The sequence below is a fragment of the Salmo trutta genome, chromosome 19 (genome assembly GCF_901001165.1).
Source record: "Salmo trutta chromosome 19, fSalTru1.1, whole genome shotgun sequence".
Lineage (NCBI taxonomy): Eukaryota > Metazoa > Chordata > Actinopteri > Salmoniformes > Salmonidae > Salmo > Salmo trutta.
In genome coordinates this window covers 35,387,508-35,407,618 of record NC_042975.1, presented here as the reverse complement: position 1 = coordinate 35,407,618, position 20,111 = coordinate 35,387,508, and the positions used below count along the sequence as shown (strand labels likewise).

The window sequence follows — 20,111 nt, the reverse complement described above, 5'->3', positions numbered from 1 at the left end:
CTTGCCCTCGTTCATATCTTAGTCAGAACAGTGGTCATACAAGCTGAACATGAACTCTGCTCCACCGTAAACTCATTATTATTGTAAGGAGTCACGTACAGTACGTGTGTGAAGATGAAGGGCTATAGTTTGCTGTGTTTAATATTTCTGCTCCCTGTCACAGTTATTGGACAAACGACACCAGATCGTGAGTAGCAATTATTTTCTGTTGAAATCTGTAAAGAAGCCTGTCTTTTAGTATGAGTAGGATATGTATTACTGTAGCATTGAATCAGATGACATCTCTAAAATGAACATGTAAATATACTGCACTGTATACTGCTGCTTTTTGAGGTTTTGGGGGGGGAGTAGGTTAGGCCCTCTGTTTGAAGATAGTGCTTTTTATCAAATTGTGTCTTCATTTTCTCATGATGTTGCTGGGCCAAATCACTATCACGTTTCAGTTACATGTTTTCTTTTTACATCCAGCAAGTTGTGTAACAGTAGATGACTTTGAAGTGTGCACAGGAACTGCATATACATGCAATGCTGAGAAAAGCAAATGCTACTGTAAGGACAAGAAACCTTTCTGTAGGTACGTTTCAGCGCTTCCCACACTTGACTCTACAGCTTAATCCTCAATATTTGTTCATTTTGGAATTCAGATATTTTAAATTCTTATATAAATATGTCAGTTACCTCTGTTATGCTGTTCTTTTCAGGTGTAACAACTACATAGACAAGTGGTACATAGGGGAGAAGTGTGACTTTGAGTGGACCATATTGAACTTTGCCCTGGTAGCATCTCTACCAGGACTGGCCCTGGCTGTTATTGTTGGTGTGATGGTCCAGTGTGTCCATTACTTAAGGAAACCAGCAAAGAAACAAAAGGATCGGACAACGAGGTGAGAGGGGGAGAGGGTTTGGACAAGACAGAATTCAGAGGCTCAATATTTCCATGTGTTTTGCACAGTGTATGGTACCTAGTATCAGGAAGTTAGCTTGTTAAAAAATAATAAGAAAAAGAAAATAAGATGTTGGGCATTAACTAAATAGATTATTTGTCCACAGTCTTGTTTCAGGTTTGAAACGACTACTCATCATGTCTTTATAATGTAATTTTCACTTTTTTCAGTTACACAAACTATGCAATGTCACCGACAACATATGAAAATAACCAAGATGACATGTTCTCCAACACAGTGTTTGCCTCAGACATGCCCGTGAGTAGTTTGAGTTCCTTTACTCTCCAAGGTATTAGATCAACCTAAGACCAAATGGTATTTCCAATGGTGATGTCACAGCCAGAGATTCTGCTAAGTTAGTGTAGTGATACAGTTTGTAAATCATTCACCTCACCATCATTCACCCACCATCTTTTTTTTTGTCATACCGAATAGATGCACTGAAATGTTTTGTTTTTCAAGCCTCTCAAAAATGTTTTCTTGCCTAACATCATTATTTGGAAACGGTATATTGATCATATTTTTGTTCTATGGAGGGATGATGCAAAACAGCTTCAGGCATTCCATGCTTTTCTTAACTCCTGTTCTGAACATTTGAGATTTACTATGCAATCTGACACACGTCAAATCAGTTTCCTTGATCTTCTGATGTTGTGTGAAGATAATGTTCTATACACTGATCTTTACAGGAAACCTACTGATTGTAACAGTTTGTTGAGGGCTGATAGTTGTCACCCACTTCCCTTGAAAAATAGTTTGCCCTACAGACAATTCTGTCGAATCAAAAGAATTTGCTAAAAACAATCAGATTTCGACAGAAATATGGCTGAGACGCAAAGAAAATTCAAGGAGAGGGGGTACAAAAATTGTCAAATTAATACTGCCATTCAGAAAATTCAAAACAAGACATTAAGGTCAGTCTCGCAAAAAGAAGCATTCTAACTACCCACTATTCAAAATGCTCTGAATAAATTAAGGGAATCGTTCACAAACATTGGCACATTCTAAGATCCGATGATAGTATTGGTAATGTGTTTTCGGCCCTTCCCTTGGTTGTCTTCTCGCGGGGCAGAAACCTCAGAGATCAATTGGTAAACTCTGATTTACCACCCCAAGATATTCCTGAACAACGTCTATTTGCGCCCCTATTGGATGGAAATACAAGTGTAATGGCTATGCTCAATGCAATGGCACTTATAAATGTAGATCCTTCAAACACCCACAAACAGGGAAACAGATCCCAATCAAAGGTGTTATAACGTGCTCCACTAAGGCAGTTATTTATCTTATAACTTTTCCTTGTGGTAAAAATGATGTGGGTAAAACAAAGTGTGAATTAAAAGTATGTATCTCAGAGCATCGTAGCTCCATTAGGTGCAAAAACACGACTCACCCAGTTGCGGCCCACTTTTTGGAAGCAAACCACTCGATTTCGTCTCTATGTTATATTGGCATCGAACATGTCACCCTCCCTAGGAGACGGGGTGACCTCAATAATTTATTGTTAAAACGAGAGGCTGCCTGGATCTTTAATTTAAAGACCCTTGCTCCCTTCGGTCTCAACGTCAACTTTGATCTGAAGCCATTCTTGTGATTTTGCTGTTGTAAATGTTTGTAGGCTTATGTAGCCAAATTGTATCTATGATCGTAGCCTATCCATTTATGTTTTTTGTATGCTATTTTAATATGAGAATTAACCAATGGTATCAGGCCAATAACCGGCCATGATTACAGACAGCTGTGTGTGTCTTTTGACACTATATAAATGAGTCACCCCGCAATGTTTGTCATTATACCCTGATGAAGACAGCTTGTCTGGCGAAACGTTGGCTCTCCTTTTTTTTTCAAGATGTCTTCCACACCATCTCTTAAAGAGCGATTTGAATCTACTGTCTCTCCTGGATGTGGTTTGTGTCGTCCAAGTAGTGTAGTGTAAAGATGCCATAAGTGCAGATGCAGAGCAGACACATTCAGTAACAGACATGGCTGTCAACCAAAAATGGTACATGTTGCATAGTAAACATGGCCCTGAGCAACTGTCTCTGTTTTTCTTATTTCTTCAGAATCAGCCAAAGCCCCCCAGTGTCCAGCCCACCCAGGAGAGGTTTCCCATATCCAACTTACCAAACCGCCCTTACAGGTTAGCTGTCTGAACACAATTCAACATGCCATTGGTTTTCACTTTCATTATAGGGCCCTTATTATAGTGTATGCAAGGTTATAATGTGCTTTCATTGAAATGTTGATCTCTCTACTCTCTTAGCCTTCAACCAAACGGCATGCGGCCCACTTTAGATAGATTGTCTTTGACCAACCCTACAAGCCAGCCATACAAGTAAGAACCTTGGTGTTTGTTTTCAGTCTGATACTTTGTTCAATGGCAGTGATGTCATACCCATTCTGTGCGTATAACCATGTTCTGGGTGGTGGACTAAAAATGGAAACAAAATTAGAGACCACAACAGGACAAAGCCCCCTCGACAGAGAATGAGTAGTCACCCAGTGATTTGAGGAGCATGAGTCATGATGACACGGACATTATCCTTATCAAATCTTATTAGTCACATGCGCCAAATACAACAGGTGTAGACCTTAGTGAAATGCTTACCTACAAGCCCCTAACCAACAATGCAGTATAACAAAAAAAAGTATGAATAAGAATTGAAAGTAACAAGTAATTAAAGAGCAGCAGTAAAATAACAATAGCGAGACTATATACAGGGGGAACCGGTACAGGGTCAATGGGCGGGGGCACCGGTTAGTTGAGGTAATATGTACATGTAGGTAGAGTTATTAAAGTGACTATGCATAGATGATAACAACAGAGAGTAGGGGGGGGCAATGCAAATAGTCTGGGTGGCCATTTGCTCAGATGTTCAGGATTCTTATGGCTTGGGGATAGAAGCTGTTTAGAAGCCTCTTGGACCTAGACTTGGTGCTCCGGTACCGCTTGCCATGGGGTAGCAGAGAGAACAGTCTATGACTAGGGTGGCTGGAGTCTTTGACAATTTTTAGGGCCTTCCTCTGACACCGCCTGGTATAGTGGTCCTGGATGGCAGGAAGCTTGGCCCCAGTGATGTACTGGGCCGTTCGCACTACCCTCTGTAGTACCGTGCGGTCGGAGGCCGAGCAGTTGCCATACCAGGCAGTGATGCAACCAGTCAGGATGCTCTCGATGATGCAGCTGTAGAACCTTTTGAGGATCTGAGGACCCATGTTAAATCTTTTCAGTCTCCTGAGGTGAATAGGTTTTGTCGTCCCCTCTTCACGACTGTCTTGGTGTGCTTGGACCATGTTAGTTTGTTGGTGATGTGGACACCAAGGAACTTGAAGCTCTCAACCTGCTCCACTACAGCCCGGTCGATGAGAATGGGGGCGTGCTCGGGTCCTCTTTTTCCTGTAGTCCACAATCATCTCCTTTGTCTTGATCACGTTGAGGGAGAGGTTGTTGTCCTGGCACTACATGGCCAGGTCTCTGACCTCTTCCCTATATGCTGTCTCGTCGTTATCGGTGGTCAGGCCTACCACTGTTGTGTCATCGGCAAACTTAATGATGGTGTTGGAGTCGTGCCTGGCTGTGCAGTCATGAGTGAACAGGGAGTACAGGAGGGGACTGAGCACTTACCCCTGAGGGGCCCCCGTGTGGAGGATCAGCGTGGTGGATGTGTTGTTACCTACCCTTACCACCTGGGGTGGCCCGTCAGGAAGTCCAGGATCCTGTTGCATAGGGAGATGTTTAGTCCCAGGGTCCTTAGCTTATTGATGGTGGAGCAGTAAGACGTGCTTGTTTTCGTCCCATGTAAATATTGTCTTTTTCGGGGGGGTTTGTATACATTTCATTATATCTCAATCTCTTTTTTCCATTTTCGAATTAAACATGCCTTCCTGCAACCCACCTCACCCAATGTGGTACGGATCTGCTATTATTTTTTATTTTTAAGACCTTATAACTGGAACCTCCATCAGCAGCTAGCCAGCTAATTAGCTACTAGCTTTTTAGTAATTGTTAGCCACTGCTAGCGGTCTTTACCTTTTGCTCAGACTCCAGCCGCTTTAGCCCGGATAATACCTGCCAGTCTGCACAGCACGATATCAGCCCTGAGCATATCAGACTGATTTTTTCCCCCCCCAACATCACAAGATTCCTGCCGCAAGCTCTGGACCATCACACTGGATCTTCACTGCTAGCTAGATACTACCGAGTGGCTACTGTGGCTAACGCCCTTGTCCAGAAGCATGCACCAGCTAGCCTCGAGCTAGGCCCATTTCCCAGCTAGCAAACGAAGTACACCAACTACAATACCACTCTTGCCAATTGGCCTGGACCCTTTGTCGACTGATCCATCACGACTGGTCTGCTGACGTAATTCGGCCGATGTGCGCTCAACCAGCCTCCGCGTCGTGGATGTTGGTGTTGATCCATCTGCTAGCCCCAGCCTGCTAGCTTCCTGAACACCGTGTCTCCCGCTCGCCTTACATAGTAATCGACTACCTGAACTGCTCCCTGTTTCATCTTTGCTGCTCATTGGACCCTATGATCACTCGGCTACACAGCTGATGCCTGCTGGACTGTTCATTAACACGGTACTTCATTTTGTTTATCTGTCGGACCCAGCCTTGAACTCAGGGCCTGTGTGTAGCTAACTGACCCTCTCTGCCCATTCATCGCCATTTACCCATTGTTGTTGTCCTAGCTGTTTACCTGTTGTTGTCTTAGCTCTCCCAATCAAAACCTGTGATTGCTTTATGCCTTTCTCTAATGTCAATATGCATTGTATACTGTTGTTTAGGGCAGCTCTCATTGTTTTATTTTACAGCGGAGCCCCTAGTCCTGCTCAACATGCCTCAGATAGCCCCCTTGTCCGAACCCCCACACATGTGGAGACCGCACCTAGCTTAACTGGCACCTCCAGAGATGAAACCTCTCTCATCGTCACTCAATGCCTAGGTTTACCCCCACTGTACTCGCACCCTACCACACCCTTGTCTGTACACTATGCCCTGAATCTATTCTACCACGCCCAGAAATCTGCTCCTTTTATTCTCTGTTCCCAAAGCACCAGACGGCCAGTACTTATAACCTTTAGCCGTACCCTCATCCTACTCCTCCTCTGTTCCTCTGGTGATGTAGAGGTTAATCCAGGCCCTGTGTGTCCACAGGCGCTCTCATTTGTTCATTTCTGCAACCGTAAAAGCCTTAGGTTCATGCATGTTCATCAGAAGCCTCCTCCCTAAGTTTGCTTTATTCACTGCTTTAGCACACTTTAACCAACCCTAATGTCCTAGCCGTGTCTGAATCTTGGCTTAGGAAGGCCACCAAAAATTCGGACATTTCCATCCCCAATTACAACAATTTCCGTCAAGACAGAACTGCTAAAGGGGGCGAAATTGCAATCTACTGTAGCGGTAGCCTGCAGAGTTCTGTCATACTATCCAGGTCTATGCCCAAACAGTTTGAGCTTCTACTTTTAAAGATCCATCTCTCCAGAAATAAGTCCCTCACTGTTGCCGCTTGTTATAGACCCCCCTTGCCCCCCATCTATCGTCAGAGTCCGTACTGCTAGGTGACCTAAATTGGGATATGCTTAACACTCCGGCCGTCCTACAATCTAAGCTAGATGCCCTTAATCTCACACAAATTATCAAGTAACCTACCAGGTACAACCCCAAATCTGTAAACATGGGCACCCTCATAGATATCATCCTGACCAACCTGCCCTCTAAATACACCTCTGTTGTTTTCAACCAGGATCTCAGCGATCACTGCCTCATTGCCTGCGTCCGTTATGGGTCCGCGGTCAAACGACCACCCCTCATCACTGTCAAGCGCTCCCTAAAACACTTCTGCGAGCAGCACTTTCTAATCAACCTGGCCCGGGTATCCTAGAAGGATATTGACCTCATCCCGCCTGGTTGTTCTTTAAACGTGCTTTCCTCACCATCTTAAATAAGCATGCCCCTTTCAAAAAATGTAGAACTAAGAACAGATATAGCCCTTGGTTCACTCCAGACTTGACTGCCCTTGACCAGCACAAAAACACCCTGTGGCGTACCGCATTAGCTTCGAATAGTCCCTGCGATATGCAACTTTTCAGGGAAGTCAGGAATCAATACACACAGTCAGTTAGGAAAGCAAAGGCTAGCTTTTTCAAACAGAAATGTGCATCCTGCAGCACTAATTCCAAAACGTTTTGGAACACTGTAAAGTCCATGGAGAATAAGAGTACCTCCTCCAGCTGCCCACTGCATTGAGACTAGGAAACACTGTCACCGCTGATTAATCCATGATAATCGAGAATATCCATAAGTGTTTCTCTACGGCTGGCCATGCTTTCCACCTGGCTACCCCAACCCCCGGCCAACAGCTCTGCACCCCCCACAGCAACTGGCCCAAGCCCCCTCGCCCCGCTTCTCCTTCACCCAAATCCAGACAGCTGATGTTCTGAAAGAGCTGCAAAATCTGGATCCCTACAAATCAGCTGGGCTAGACAATCTGGACCCTCTCTTCCTAAAATTATCCGCCACCATTGTTGCAACCCCTATTACTAGTCTGTCCAACCTCTCTTTCATATTGTCTGAGATTCCTAAAGATTGGAAAGCGGCCGCGGTCATCCCCCTCTTCAAAGGGGGAGACACTCTTGACCCAAACTGTTACAGACCTATATCCATCCTGCCCTGCCTTTCTAAAGTCTTCGAAAGCCAAGTGAACAAACAGATCACCGACCATTTTGAATCCCACCGTACCTTTTCCACTATGCAATCTGGTTTCCGAGCTGGTCACAGGTGCACCTCAGCCACGCTCAAGGTCCTAAACGATATCATAACCGCCATCAATAAAAGACAGTACTGTGCAGTCGTATTCATCGACCTGGCCAAGGCTTTCGACTCTGTCAATCACCGTATCCTTATCGGCAGACTCAACAGCCTTGGTTTCTCTAATGACTGTCCCGCCTGGTTCACTAACTACTTCTCAGATAGAGTTCAATGTGTCAAATCGGAGGGCCTGTTGTCCGGACCTCAGGCACTCTCTATGGGGGTGCCACAGGGTTCAATTCACGGGCCGACTCTTTTCTCTATTTATATCAATGATGTCGCTCTTGCTGCGAGTGATTCTTTTATCCACCTCTACGGAGACGACACCATTTTGTATACATCTGGCCCTTCTTTGGACACTGTGTTAACAAACCTCCAAACGAGCTTCAACGCCATACAACACTCCTTCCGTGGCCTCCAACTGCTCTTAAATGCTAGTAAAACAAAATGCATGCTTTTCAACCGATCGCTACCCACACCCGCCCGCCCGACTAGCATCACTACTCTGTACGGTTCTGAGTTAGAATATGTGGACAACTATAAATACCAAGGTGTCTGGCTAGACTGTAAACTCTCCTTCCAGACTCACATTAATAAGCATCAATCCAAAGTTAAATCTAGAATTGGCTTCCTATTTCGCAACAAAGCCTCCTTCACTCATGCTGCCAAACATACCCTCGTAAAACTGACCGTCCTACCGATTCTTGACTTCGGCGATGTCATTTACAAAATAGCCTCCAACACTCTGCATCCAATTTGCTGAATAGTCTATCACAGTGCCATCCGTTTTGTCACCAAAGCCCCATATACTACCCACCACTGCGACCTGTATGCTCTCGTTGGCTGGTCCTCGCTACGTATTCGTCGCCAATCCCTCTGGCTCCAGGTCATCTATAAGTCTTTGCTAGGTAAAGCTCCGCCTTATCTCAGCTCACTGGTCACCATAGCAACTCCCACCCGTAGCACGAGCTCCAGCATGAATATTTCACTGGTCATCCCCAAAGCCAACACCTCCTTTTGGCCGCCTTTCCTTCCAGTTCTCTGCTGCCAATGACTGGAACGAATTGCAAAAAAGTTGAAGACTTATATCTCCCTCACTAACTTTAAGCGTCAACTGTCAGAGCAGCTTACCGATCGCTGCAGCTGTGCACAGCCCATCTGTAAATAGCCCATCCAACCATCTACCTACCTCATCCCCATATTTGTTTTTGTTTTTCTACTCTTTTGCACACCTGTATTTCTACTTGCACATCCTCATCTGCACATATATCACTCCAGTGTAAATTGCTAAATTGTAATTACTTCGCCTCTATTGGCCTAATTATTGCCTTACCTCCTTACTTCATTTGCACACACTATATACCGATTTTTCTATTGTGTTATTGTCTGTACGTTTGTTTATCCCATGTGTAACTCTGTGTTGTTTTTGTCGCACTGCTTTGCTTTATCTTGGCCAGGTCGCAGTTGTAAATGAGAACTTGTTCTCAACTGCCTACCTGGTTAAATAAAGGTAAAATAAAAAATTGATGAGCTTTTGAGGCCACTATGGTGTTGAACGCTGAGCTGTAGTCCATGAATAGCATTCTCACATAGGTGTTCTTTTTGTCCAGGTGGGAAAGGGCAGTGTGGAGTGGAGTGCAATAGAGATTGCGTCATCTGTGGATCTGTTAGGGCAGTATGCAAATTGGAGTGGGTCTAGGGTTTCTGAGATAATGGTGTTGTGAGCCATGATCAGCCTTTCAAAGCACCTCATGGCTACAGACGTGAGTGCTACGGGTCGGTAGTCGTTTAGGCAGGTTACCTTAGTGTTCCTGGGCACAGGGACTATGGTGGTCTGCTTAAAACATGTTGGTATTACAAATTCAGACAGGGAGAGGTTGAAAATGTCGGTGAAGACACTTGCCAGTTGGTCAGCGCATGCTCGCAGTACACGTCCTGGTAATACGTCTGGCCCTGCGGCCTTCTTAATGTTGACCTGTTGAAAGGTCTTACATCGGCTGCGGAGAGCATGATCACAGTCTTCCGGAACAGCTGGTGCTCTCATGCATGTTTCAGTGTTATTAGCCTCGAAGCGAGCATAGAAGTAGTTTAGCTCGTCTGGTAGGCTCGTGTCACTGGGCAGCTCTCGGCTGTGCTTCCCTTTGTAGTCTGTAATGGTTTGCAAGCCTTGCCACATCCGACAAGCGTCAGAGCCGGTGTAGTACGATTCGATCTTAGTCTTGTATTGACGCTTTGCCTGTTTGATGGTTCATCACAGGGCATAGCAGGATTTCTTAGAAGCTTCCGGGTTAGAGTCCCGTTCCTTGAAAGGGGCAGCTCTAGCCTTTTGTGCAGTGTGGATGTTGCCTGTAATCCATGGCTACTGGTTGGGGTATGTACGTACGGTCACTGTGGGGATGACGTCATCGATGCACTTATTGATGAAGCCAGTGACTGATGTGGTGTACTCCTCAATGCCATCGGAGGAATTCCGGAACATATTCCAGTCTGTGCTAGCAAAACAGGCATGTAGCATAGAATCTGCTTCATCTGGCCATTTTTTTATTTATCGAGTCACTGGTGCTTCCTGCTTTCATTTGTGCTTGTAAGCAGGAATCAGGAGGATAGAATTATGGTCAGATTTGCCAAATGGAGGGCGAGGGAGAGCGTTGTATGCATCTCTGTGTGTGGAGTAATGGTGCTCCAGAGTTTTTTACCTCTGGTTGCACATTTAACATGCTTATAGAAATTTGGTTAGACTGATTTGAGTTTCCCTGCATTAAGGAGTGCCGCCTCCGGGTGAACATTTTCCTGTTTGCTTATGGCGGAATACAGCTCATTCAGTGCGGTCTTAGTGCCAGCATCAGTCTGTGGTGGTATGTAGACAGCTACAAAAAATACAGATGTAAACTCTCTAGGTAGATAGTGTGGTCCACAGCTTATCATGAGATACTCTACCACAGGCGAGCAAAACCTCGAGACTTCCTTAGATATCGTGCACCAGCTGTTATTTACAAAAATACATAGTCCGCCGCCCCTTGTCTTACCTGACGCCGCTGTTCTTTCCTGCCGATACAGCGTATATCCATATCCATCATGGTCATTTCTCTTTTGTCATTGAAGAAAGGGAAAAGTCCACGAGTATGCGACCCAATTTAGATAGATCATCTTTATCCAACCCTGAAAGCCAGCTATACAAGGAAGCCTCTGTTTTTTGATTTGTGTGTTTTCAATCTGATATAGTTCTTTGTTCCATGACAGGTTATGATTGGGTGCCCTTTGAACTACATTATTATGATTGTTTTTATATGGTTTGTCTGCTTCGGAAAGTTGACTAGTTTTCTGGATTCAGCTATGCTACAGGTATGACGCAGCCCCTGGGTAACCCCTATCCCAAGTCTCCATCGCCAAGGAACCCGTATGACGACAGAGCGCCATCTCCAGACCGTTATGACGACCAGCACATGAGACCAACACAGCCCCCACCAGGACACAATGGCATGATGGTGAGTGATTGATTCCCCCTACTGAACACTAGGATGAATTCAACTGATCAACTGGACAAGTAAACTGCAGGGTGAAACTGTGGCTAAAACATTTGGTTTTGATCTTAGCCTAAAGGTCCATATTAGTTAGACCCTAGGTGACCAGGCTGATATAGAAAAGCAGAATTTTGCACTGCGTTTTGACATGAGATCTGTTTCTATCTTCCAGAGAGAAGGCATGTCTGGGTATCCTGCGCCCAGTTCACCTGCTCCCCTCTATTCAGCACCGGAGTACAACCCCAGTTCCCAGTTTCCCAGAGCCCAGATAGGGAGACACTACTGAGGACAAACAGGGGTGACCATGGCCTGAATTAAAATGCCACCAATTTCACTATCACAATTCAAAAAAGTTCAACTCGTATATAATTTAAAGTGAGTGGAAAATGTAAACATTCAAGGACTTTGTAAACTTTAATTTAACGTACTAAAAATGTATTGTGGCTGGCTGCTAAATTTTATGAGTAATCCCCATTGACTGATTATGAAATTTGCTCATATTTTTGCTGTTTTAAGGTTTATTGTTTGACAATTTTGTTACTAATAAAGGCTATTATTCCTAGATTCAATCCGTAGCGTGGATCCACACTAAAGCGCGATTGAAATGTAAAGGCAATGTTCCCATGTTTCAATTTCCGATCGCTTTAACCCTGATCTCCACACTACAGATTGAATCTAGGCCTAAGTAACAGGGTTGGGGTCAATTCCAATTTCATTTGAAATTCAAATTAAATTCTTGAATTCACTCATGAAGTGGAGAATTTAAGTTGAATTAAAATTTCAACAATCTTCAAGTTTTGGAATTGGAATTAGACTGTTTGAATTGTAAAAAAAAAAAGTATTTGGAATTTCATTTAATTCAATTCAATATTTGTAAATTTCCGAGTTAGTATCAAAATTGGACTGCAGGATTTGTTTTAAATCATTTCAACTTATATTTCTATATTTACAGTATAGCTACACTGTATGAATAGTGACATAATCAGCCTGAAGGAATTAAATTCGAATTGGAATATACAGTATCGAACATTGGAATTTAATTATCTCTAAATTCAAAGACTGGCCTGGAATTTGAATTGAATTAAATGGAATTTTCAGGGAGAGGGAATTATATTCGAATTTCATTTGTAGAATTGACCCCAACCCTGCTACGTAATAGGCTAGTCTGATTTGTTACCATTTTTTGGTCATCAGGGTTATCTGCCAGTGGTTCCCAAACCGTGGGTCGGTACTAGGGGAGAATGACTGCCCCCTCTCATTGAAGCCACGGAAGTTCAAGGCTGACCACAGTACTGCAGGCATTGTTAGCAGAAAACAGGATCCCCCCATTATAGTGAAGTTTAACAGATTGTTTTTAAATCGCACACAGAAGAAGTTATAAGGATAATTTAGTTGCTAATGGCAGCCTGCTGTACCCCGGTCGGCCTTCAACTTGAGTTACTCAATGAGAGCGTGCATCACTGAGCTCGCATGCAACGTCACTTCCTGGAGTAGCTCACACTGCGCATGATAGCTCTCCATGAGACACCTAAAACCTGTAAATGAATTACCTCTGGTTCGTTCCTATGTGGAAAATGAATGGGGAAATAATAGGATTTTGTTATAAACACAGAAAATAAGGTCTGAGGTTTACACAGCTTAGATCTTATACGTTTTGTTTATCCAAAAACACAATTTCCACATAGGCTTTGTCCAACGAACCATGGTGGAGTTGGTGCCTACAAGAAGACAACATTACTATTTGTCTTACAAAGGAATGAATGGTGTCACGTGATCTAGGGCTTTGACGGTCGCAGGGGTCCAGGTGTGACGTTTTTTGTGCATTGCAAAAAAAAATATATATGTCGTTTAAGTTTGTGTAAACTTAAACGACTAAAACCAATCGAAAGTATGTAGAAAAGATAATGGACATATAATACCCTATAATCTGAGAATTTACAATCAGCAAAATAAAAGCTAGATAATCAGGCACCCATTTATTTTATGTTTGAGGATAAGAACACATCAAAATGTGTAGAATTGACAGAACTTAGCTTAAGTGAAAATTCTCAGCTCCTTGAAAAAATGTATAGAATTGCAACCTTTTATTTCAGCTCCATGGCAAAATGTGTACAATTGCTGGAAATTAGCTTCAAAATGCACAATCTTCTCTCTGCTGCCAAGATGATATTCTTTGTTCTATTTATGTTTTTTTCACCGCTCAACCCTTATGGTGGGTCGCGACTCAAGACACCTCAATTGGTTGGTCATGAAGCAAAAAAGTTGTATACAATGGTAAGTCAAGCAACATCAATTAAAGATACTTTCAAAAAGAACATTTATTTTCTACAAATCAGATGTTAATCATTTTAAATCAATAAACAAAATACAATCTTAATTTCACCTCTAGGTCAATCATGGGATAACTTGGTGTCAGTAGGCGCCCTTATTGTAAGATGCAAAACACTGTCATCTTAACACAAATCCACTTGTTGGTACATTCTTTGTTACTGAATGATGGCAAAAAGAGTGAAAGTAATAGGTTGAGGTGAACAATTCATCAGGAGATGTCTTTATTTACTAAAGAAGCTCCTAATATTTCAGTTGACAGACATAGATAACACTGATTTGGATCTGATACATGAGACATTCCTGATAGTAAACATGTTATTGGCTTTGAGCAACATGATTTTACCAGTGCACACATGGGAAAAATGAAAACCCCTGATTGTTTGACAAGCGATTATTTCAAAGCATAAAGGACAAATACAAGTAAAAAGCTGGGTTGTCCACATCCCCTTTTCATGCTTTTGACTACAGAGAAAACTGATACAGATGACTGTTTACGTTTGAAATTAGAACTGGGTCTTTAAATGCATGTTTTTCACAATTTGCTAGCAGTAGCATTACTAAAAATCATACAATGACTTGTCAGATAATGGTTACCCCAAGGTCAACAGTGAGAATACAGTCAACAGATAAACACGCCATTAGTTAAAATCAAATTACAGCATTATCTTACCACTGATACTGCATATGACAAGTGGTGTGCTATTCAAACAACCCAGACAAGCATACTACTGAGAAAATGTGTGCTTTCAAGCAGTGTTCTGATTCAGGATTTACCTGACTTGAGGTTTGTTTGAATAGCACCCCAGGTTTGAGTACAAATGGTGATGTGAGGACAAGTTAATAAATTACTAATGCAGTTCGAAGAAAATGTGACAATTGTCATCCTTTATTTATCACATTGAAATAATTGTATTTCCCTGCTCTATAGTGAGTGAGAATCGCATTGTTCTGAATATGGGAAAGGGTGTGTGAAGAAGCACTTTACATTAAAACATCCTTGTGATGCCGCGCAATGTGCTGGCTCTTTTCAGAGGGCCTACGGAAGCCTTTAGTGCAGTAGTCACAGCGGTGGGGATAGTCCTTGGTGTGGATGGATATGACGTGCCGTTTGAAACCTGAAGCGTCCGAGGAGCTGTACTCACAGTACTGGCACTGGTACACTTTCCGCCCACTGTGGGTCTTCATGTGCTTCTTCAGTTCCAGCTGATGCCTGAAGCCCCGTCGGCAGCGCTTGCACTTGAAGGGCAAGTCTTTGGTGTGGACGGACAGGATGTGGCGACTGAGTATGAAGGGGTCTGGGGTCTTAAAGTCACAGTGGCGGCATTGGTGCAGCCTGGCACCTTTGTGAGTCTCTGTGTGTTTTTTCAGCTCCGAGGGCCGGTGAAAGCCCTTCTCACACACGTCACACTTGTGAGGGAAGTCCTTGGTGTGCACGGAGATGATGTGGCGCTTCAGGTCGCTGGAGTTGGTGCTCTTGTGCTCGCAGTGCGGACACTGGTGCGTCTTGTGGCCCTGGAATATCTCCATGTGCTTCTGCAGCTCCCGCTCGTCAGAGAAGGCCTGGGGACAGTGGCCACACTTGAAGGGCAGCTCCGCTCCATGCTTGCTCTTTATGTGGGTCTTCAGGTTAGACTGGTCGGCACAGCAGAACTCACAGTGCTGGCAGTGGTAGGGCTTCTCACCCGTGTGGGTCCTCATGTGCTTTTTGAGCTCAGAGGGGTGGCGGAAACCTTTAGCACACTCCACACACACATGGGCAAAGCTCTTGCTGTGGACAGCTAGCAAGTGGCGGTTGAGAAGGCCCTGCTCAGCTGTCTCATAGTCACAGTACTTACAGTGGTGCAGCTTGGGCTCCTGGTCACGTAGGATGAGCTTATTGGAGCTGAGTGGGCTCTCCACACAGTAACGCCTCGTGACCTCCGTGAACTCTGGGACCCGGTCACTCTTCACTATGAGCTTGTGGCCCTCCAGGTGGTTGTGGAAGTTGACCTTCTTGTTGGTGGTGAAATCGCAGTCTGTGCACTGGTACTTCTTCTTGAAGATGTGGTCGGGGTGGTTCTTCATGTGGATCTTCAAGAAGCCTCGCGATCTGAACTTCTTCCCGCAGATGTGGCAGGGGTACACAGTCAAAGGCTGGCCATCTGGACCAATGATCACAGCTGAGGAAAAGTGTGGAGGCAAAAAAGAACAGGAATTGTTAGGCCTACATCTAAAAAAGAAAAGTATAATCTTACAAAATGATGCAAGCTTTTAGAAAATGTTTTAATGAACATAGAACCCCATACCTGTCTGACACTGACGTGTCTCTCCCTTCTTCTTTTTCTTGATCTTCTGTTTGAGAGCTCTACTTGTACTCAGGCTGTCGCTGATCTTCAGGTAATGTGTCCCTGTGTTGTTCTTGTTCTCCAGCCTGGAGTCCAGACTGTTACCTAAGGAAAATGATCCACCAATTCAACACTTAAAAATCGTGACATGAACAAATCTAAATGTTAGGCTGAATGTAGAATTATCTTACGCCATACTGAATGTATGTCTCTGAAGAACTTGTGTCTATGGAGAAAAGGAGTAGGCTTTACCATAAGCTGAAGCCCAGGCTACGGTGCCGAAGTTCTTATTGTGGCTGGAGTCATCCAGTGAGTCCTGGATGGCAGGGGCATCCTCCTCTCCCACTATCACCTCCATGTACACCTCATCTGCCATCTCAGTGCAGTCTGCTCCCAGACAAGGAAAACTCAGTCACTTCATTTAACACTACAACCATCTATTGGGACAACAATAATAAGGCAGCCATATCGTTTAATATGCTGTGCTGTATAAGAGATTGGAGGAAAGGCTGCTAATTCAGGGGACTCACTAATCTCTGAATCCTCCTGGGACGGGTCTTTCACTGCCATGTAGACCATCTTCTCTCGAGACAGCTTGCCAATGCCCCCAGTCTCCAGCACTGCATGACCGTTGTGGAAGTCGCTCTCAGCTACAATCTCTGTGCCACCTGCACTCACAGTAAATGACTGAATTCAGGGAAACTGAACAGAGGTGTATCTTTCAAATTGATCGTAACTTTCAGAAAGCCATGCAAGTGTCCTTACCTATGTCAACATCATCATCAGCCTCTGCCTTGAAGATGTAGACTTTGATGCACTCAGAGTCGTAGTCACCCTCTTTGGAGCCATCCTCCATCACCTCAGAACCCATCTTCAGGGGCGTGTCCTCCATGTCCAACTTCTCCCCAACATCGTCCACTGCACAAACAATAGCACACTCATCATTATACACTATCAGATTCATCCTATTATTAGAGTCAAAATTTGTGTTGGAGCAGTCTAGTAGTACCAAGAAAATAAGACATGTGTCTTACAGGAGATCATCAGGTAGTCCTCGGAGACGCTCTGTCCAGCCTCGTCGTCCGGCTCCTGGATGGTGACTGCAGAGTCTTCCTCCTGCTCCTCCACATACGTCTCCGAGTTGCAGTTGGAGACCATGACCTCCTCAGTGACAATTTCAAACACCTGGTCAGGAACCCTATCAGATTCCTCTATGAGATCTGCTGTCAGCACATGGTGATGGTGGTCAGAATCCAGCACGTCCTCAATGGCCACCTCGGCCCCCAGGACCGACTCAGTCATGATTATGCCGTCAGGCTCGTCGCTGCAGCAGATGTCTGGCCCCTCTACAACCTCTGACCCCAGGTCATGCTCAAACATGATTCCCTCGTCAGTCACCACGTCTGACACCAGCACCGCCTCTGGCACAGAAACCACAATGTGATCACCGTCAATGTGGGCCATACCTGCTACCGGGGAAGTCAGGAGGAACTGTTACTCTTATCAGTTCGAGCACACACAGACACAATCAAATAAACAAAAGGCCATGGACTATTAGTTCTCTGCATTGATGGAGTGGACTTACCAAAATCCTGCATTATCATTGTGTGTGGCATCTTTGAGTCTTGCATCTGAAAGTTCAAGACCCCTCCACCGTGGTCCATTCTCTTTTTATCCTGTCTGCTACAAACACAAATGAGGATTCTTTTATTTTTCTTCCTAGCTCTGACTTTGCTGGTTGCAACTTTATTGAGGAAAAATGTACTTACTGTGATATGTGGTTGTCCAACCTAGCTATGAATGCACTAACTGTAAGTCGCTCTGGATAACAGCATCTGCTAAATGACGTAAATGTAATGTAAATGATTAAGTTTATCAGATCAATTAGGACCTCTGTCAATGCATAACTCATTACAAATGTCTCAACACACTGATTCAATGCTGAATAAACATTAACATTGAATAATGCATTGTTGGGTTTGGAGCTTGCAAGAAAGACATTTCACTGTACTCGTTCATGTGACATTAAAACTTGAACAAAATGTTAACACTGAAAGATTAAAAACACATTGCTAATGACAGTATTTCACCACTCACATTTGATTCTGAGCTCTCAAACCATCAGGGAAGTGTTATGTTTTTTTTTTTTAAATCAGCCAGGGAGGAGAAACACCTGAAATAGAGAAAAGAAAAACACATAAGATACATCAGCTTCAATGATTTTATCTATCCTGAAATATAATTGTGGTAATGGAAATAAAGCAGACTGCTATAATCCTTTATTACTTATAAGAATGTGCCTTTATAATGTCTTAGTATTGGGTGCGGAAGGTAACCTAGAGTTTAGGCCAGTAACCCAAAGGTCGCTGGTTAGAATCCCCGAGCCAACTAGGTGAAAAACCTGTCAATATGAGCAAGGCACCTTAGCCTAATTGCTTCTGTAAGTCGCTCTGGATAAGAGTGTGCTAAATTACTAAAATGTAAAAATTAGAGAGGGTAAACTATTGGATAAATGCAGAAGTATATTATGTTGTTGTCTTAGGTCTCTCTTTATGCAGTGTTCTCTCTCTTGTCATGTGTGTTGTCATTTTTTATTTTTTTATCCCAGCCCCTGTCCCCGCAGGAGGCCTTTTGGCAGGCCATCATTGTAAATAAGAATTTGTTCTTAACTGACTTGCCTAGTTAAATAAAGGTTAAATAAAAAAACAAGTAAGTGGACATCTAATGGGAAGCAAAAAGCTACAATGTGTTTATATTCACACACTCACAGGTGATACTCCTTGGTTTGGATAAATTGAGTAGACTGGTGTTACAAGTAAAGGGACACTTCTGGCACCAACAAATACATGCCTCCAGGACTAATTTGTAAATGTAACATAATTTGCACTGGGGCTGATAGTAATGGGGCGGCAGGTTGCCTAGTGGTTGGGGCGTTGGGCCAGTAACCGAAAGGTTGCTAGATCGAATCTCCGAGCTGACAAGGTAAAAATCGGTCGTTCTACCCGAGTTCCCCGGGCGCCGAAGACGTGGATTTCGATTAAGGCAGCCCCCCGCACCTCTGATTCAGATTCCCTAATGAATCAATACCACTGTATTACTTATAAGAATGTGCCGTTATAATGTGCTAGTATCAGGAGACATTATGGTTGGGAGGCGGAAGGTAACCTAGCGTTTAGGCCAGTAACCGAAAGGTCGCTGGTTAGAATCCCCGAGTCACGCTAGCATAGATATTGCTCCTTGTTCTATCTGTGTCTGTGGTTACAGTGACAGATACGGGAAAGTAGCTGGCAAGTGATTCACACGCACTGCTTTCGCCCAATGCAGTAGTTGACTGACCGTAGAGAGCGCGCGCAGACGCATTAAATATGGCGGCTTCTGTTTACATTGTGGACACAAAACCCCGACAACAAAGGCGCTTGAGTGCGCACGGTGAATTTAGCAAAATGAATGGCTTTGCATGAATGATAAGCATAAATCAAATCTATGCTAAATATTTAATGAAATCCAAGTTATGCGCTTGTTTCAAGATTCCAACAACAAGCCTGCAAGACTGACGCTCTGCGACATCCTGACCGCAATGCATATTTTCTGCCCAGTCTGGGCCATTGTTGGGCTAAATTAGCGAGCTAACTAGCTAGTAATAGCATTCCCAGCAATTGCAAGCGATATCATTAGTAAAATAAACGCAGTAAACCTACCATACTTTCGAAAGTGTGCACTGGAAGATGCCACAAATGACTATCGTCTTACAAAAGTCACAATATATTTCCGAGCGAGTTAGCTATGTCGTTAGTTAGCATAGCTATCGACGGCTAGCTAGCCGTCATTGTTGTTGTTTTTTCGACTTGGGTGGAGGCCCATAGGCCTTCGTGACAAGGCCCCATCATCATATCGCATTAAATGTAATATATACTTACCAAATCAAGTCACTACTGTCTTTTTTAAAATCCACTTTTCCGGTTTGAACAGTATTTCCGTAGTCGTATTATTAAATTAGGTTATATTTCTCATGGTGCGAATGCAAGGCCTGTACAACATTCTAGATCCTGAAGGCTGTTTTTCAGGCCTGGACCAATCACGTAGCTCGCTGTTAGCTCGGAAGGGTGGGGGCGGTGGGGAAGTAGGTGACAAACTGCACTCGGTCTTCAACAGTTTATTCTAAAACTGCTGGCCGGTTT

General features: G+C 43.8%; 2 protein-coding genes across 8 annotated transcripts; one reads left to right on the top strand and one right to left on the bottom strand.

Annotated features, from left to right (window-relative positions):
* The first annotated feature begins 27 nt into the window (after positions 1 to 27).
* On the top strand, positions 28 to 14,469 carry LOC115154450 (DNA-directed RNA polymerase II subunit rpb1). The gene is made up of 8 exons (XM_029700683.1): positions 28 to 187; positions 469 to 574; positions 702 to 884; positions 1,115 to 1,202; positions 3,008 to 3,084; positions 3,208 to 3,279; positions 11,089 to 11,242; positions 11,451 to 14,469. The coding sequence occupies exons 1-8, from the start codon at positions 115 to 117 to the stop codon at positions 11,562 to 11,564; spliced, it is 867 nt and encodes a 288-aa protein (XP_029556543.1). The 5' UTR covers positions 28 to 114; the 3' UTR covers positions 11,565 to 14,469.
* Positions 13,581 to 20,043, bottom strand: LOC115154447 (zinc finger protein 711). Of its 7 annotated transcripts, none has more exons than XM_029700668.1 (10): positions 19,851 to 20,043; positions 18,031 to 18,106; positions 17,703 to 17,771; positions 17,519 to 17,616; positions 16,968 to 17,402; positions 16,699 to 16,851; positions 16,464 to 16,601; positions 16,186 to 16,320; positions 15,895 to 16,038; positions 13,581 to 15,768 (listed from the first exon to the last, which is right to left on the bottom strand). In XM_029700668.1, the coding sequence occupies exons 4-10, from the start codon at positions 17,595 to 17,597 to the stop codon at positions 14,591 to 14,593; spliced, it is 2,262 nt and encodes a 753-aa protein (XP_029556528.1). In that variant the 5' UTR covers positions 17,598 to 17,616; positions 17,703 to 17,771; positions 18,031 to 18,106; positions 19,851 to 20,043; the 3' UTR covers positions 13,581 to 14,590. The 7 variants fall into 7 exon arrangements, with proteins under 7 accessions (XP_029556528.1, XP_029556529.1, XP_029556533.1 ...); XM_029700669.1 differs by having other exon boundaries at positions 17,703 to 17,768; XM_029700673.1 differs by having other exon boundaries at positions 16,968 to 17,399; positions 17,703 to 17,768.
* Positions 20,044 to 20,111: the final 68 nt, after the last annotated feature.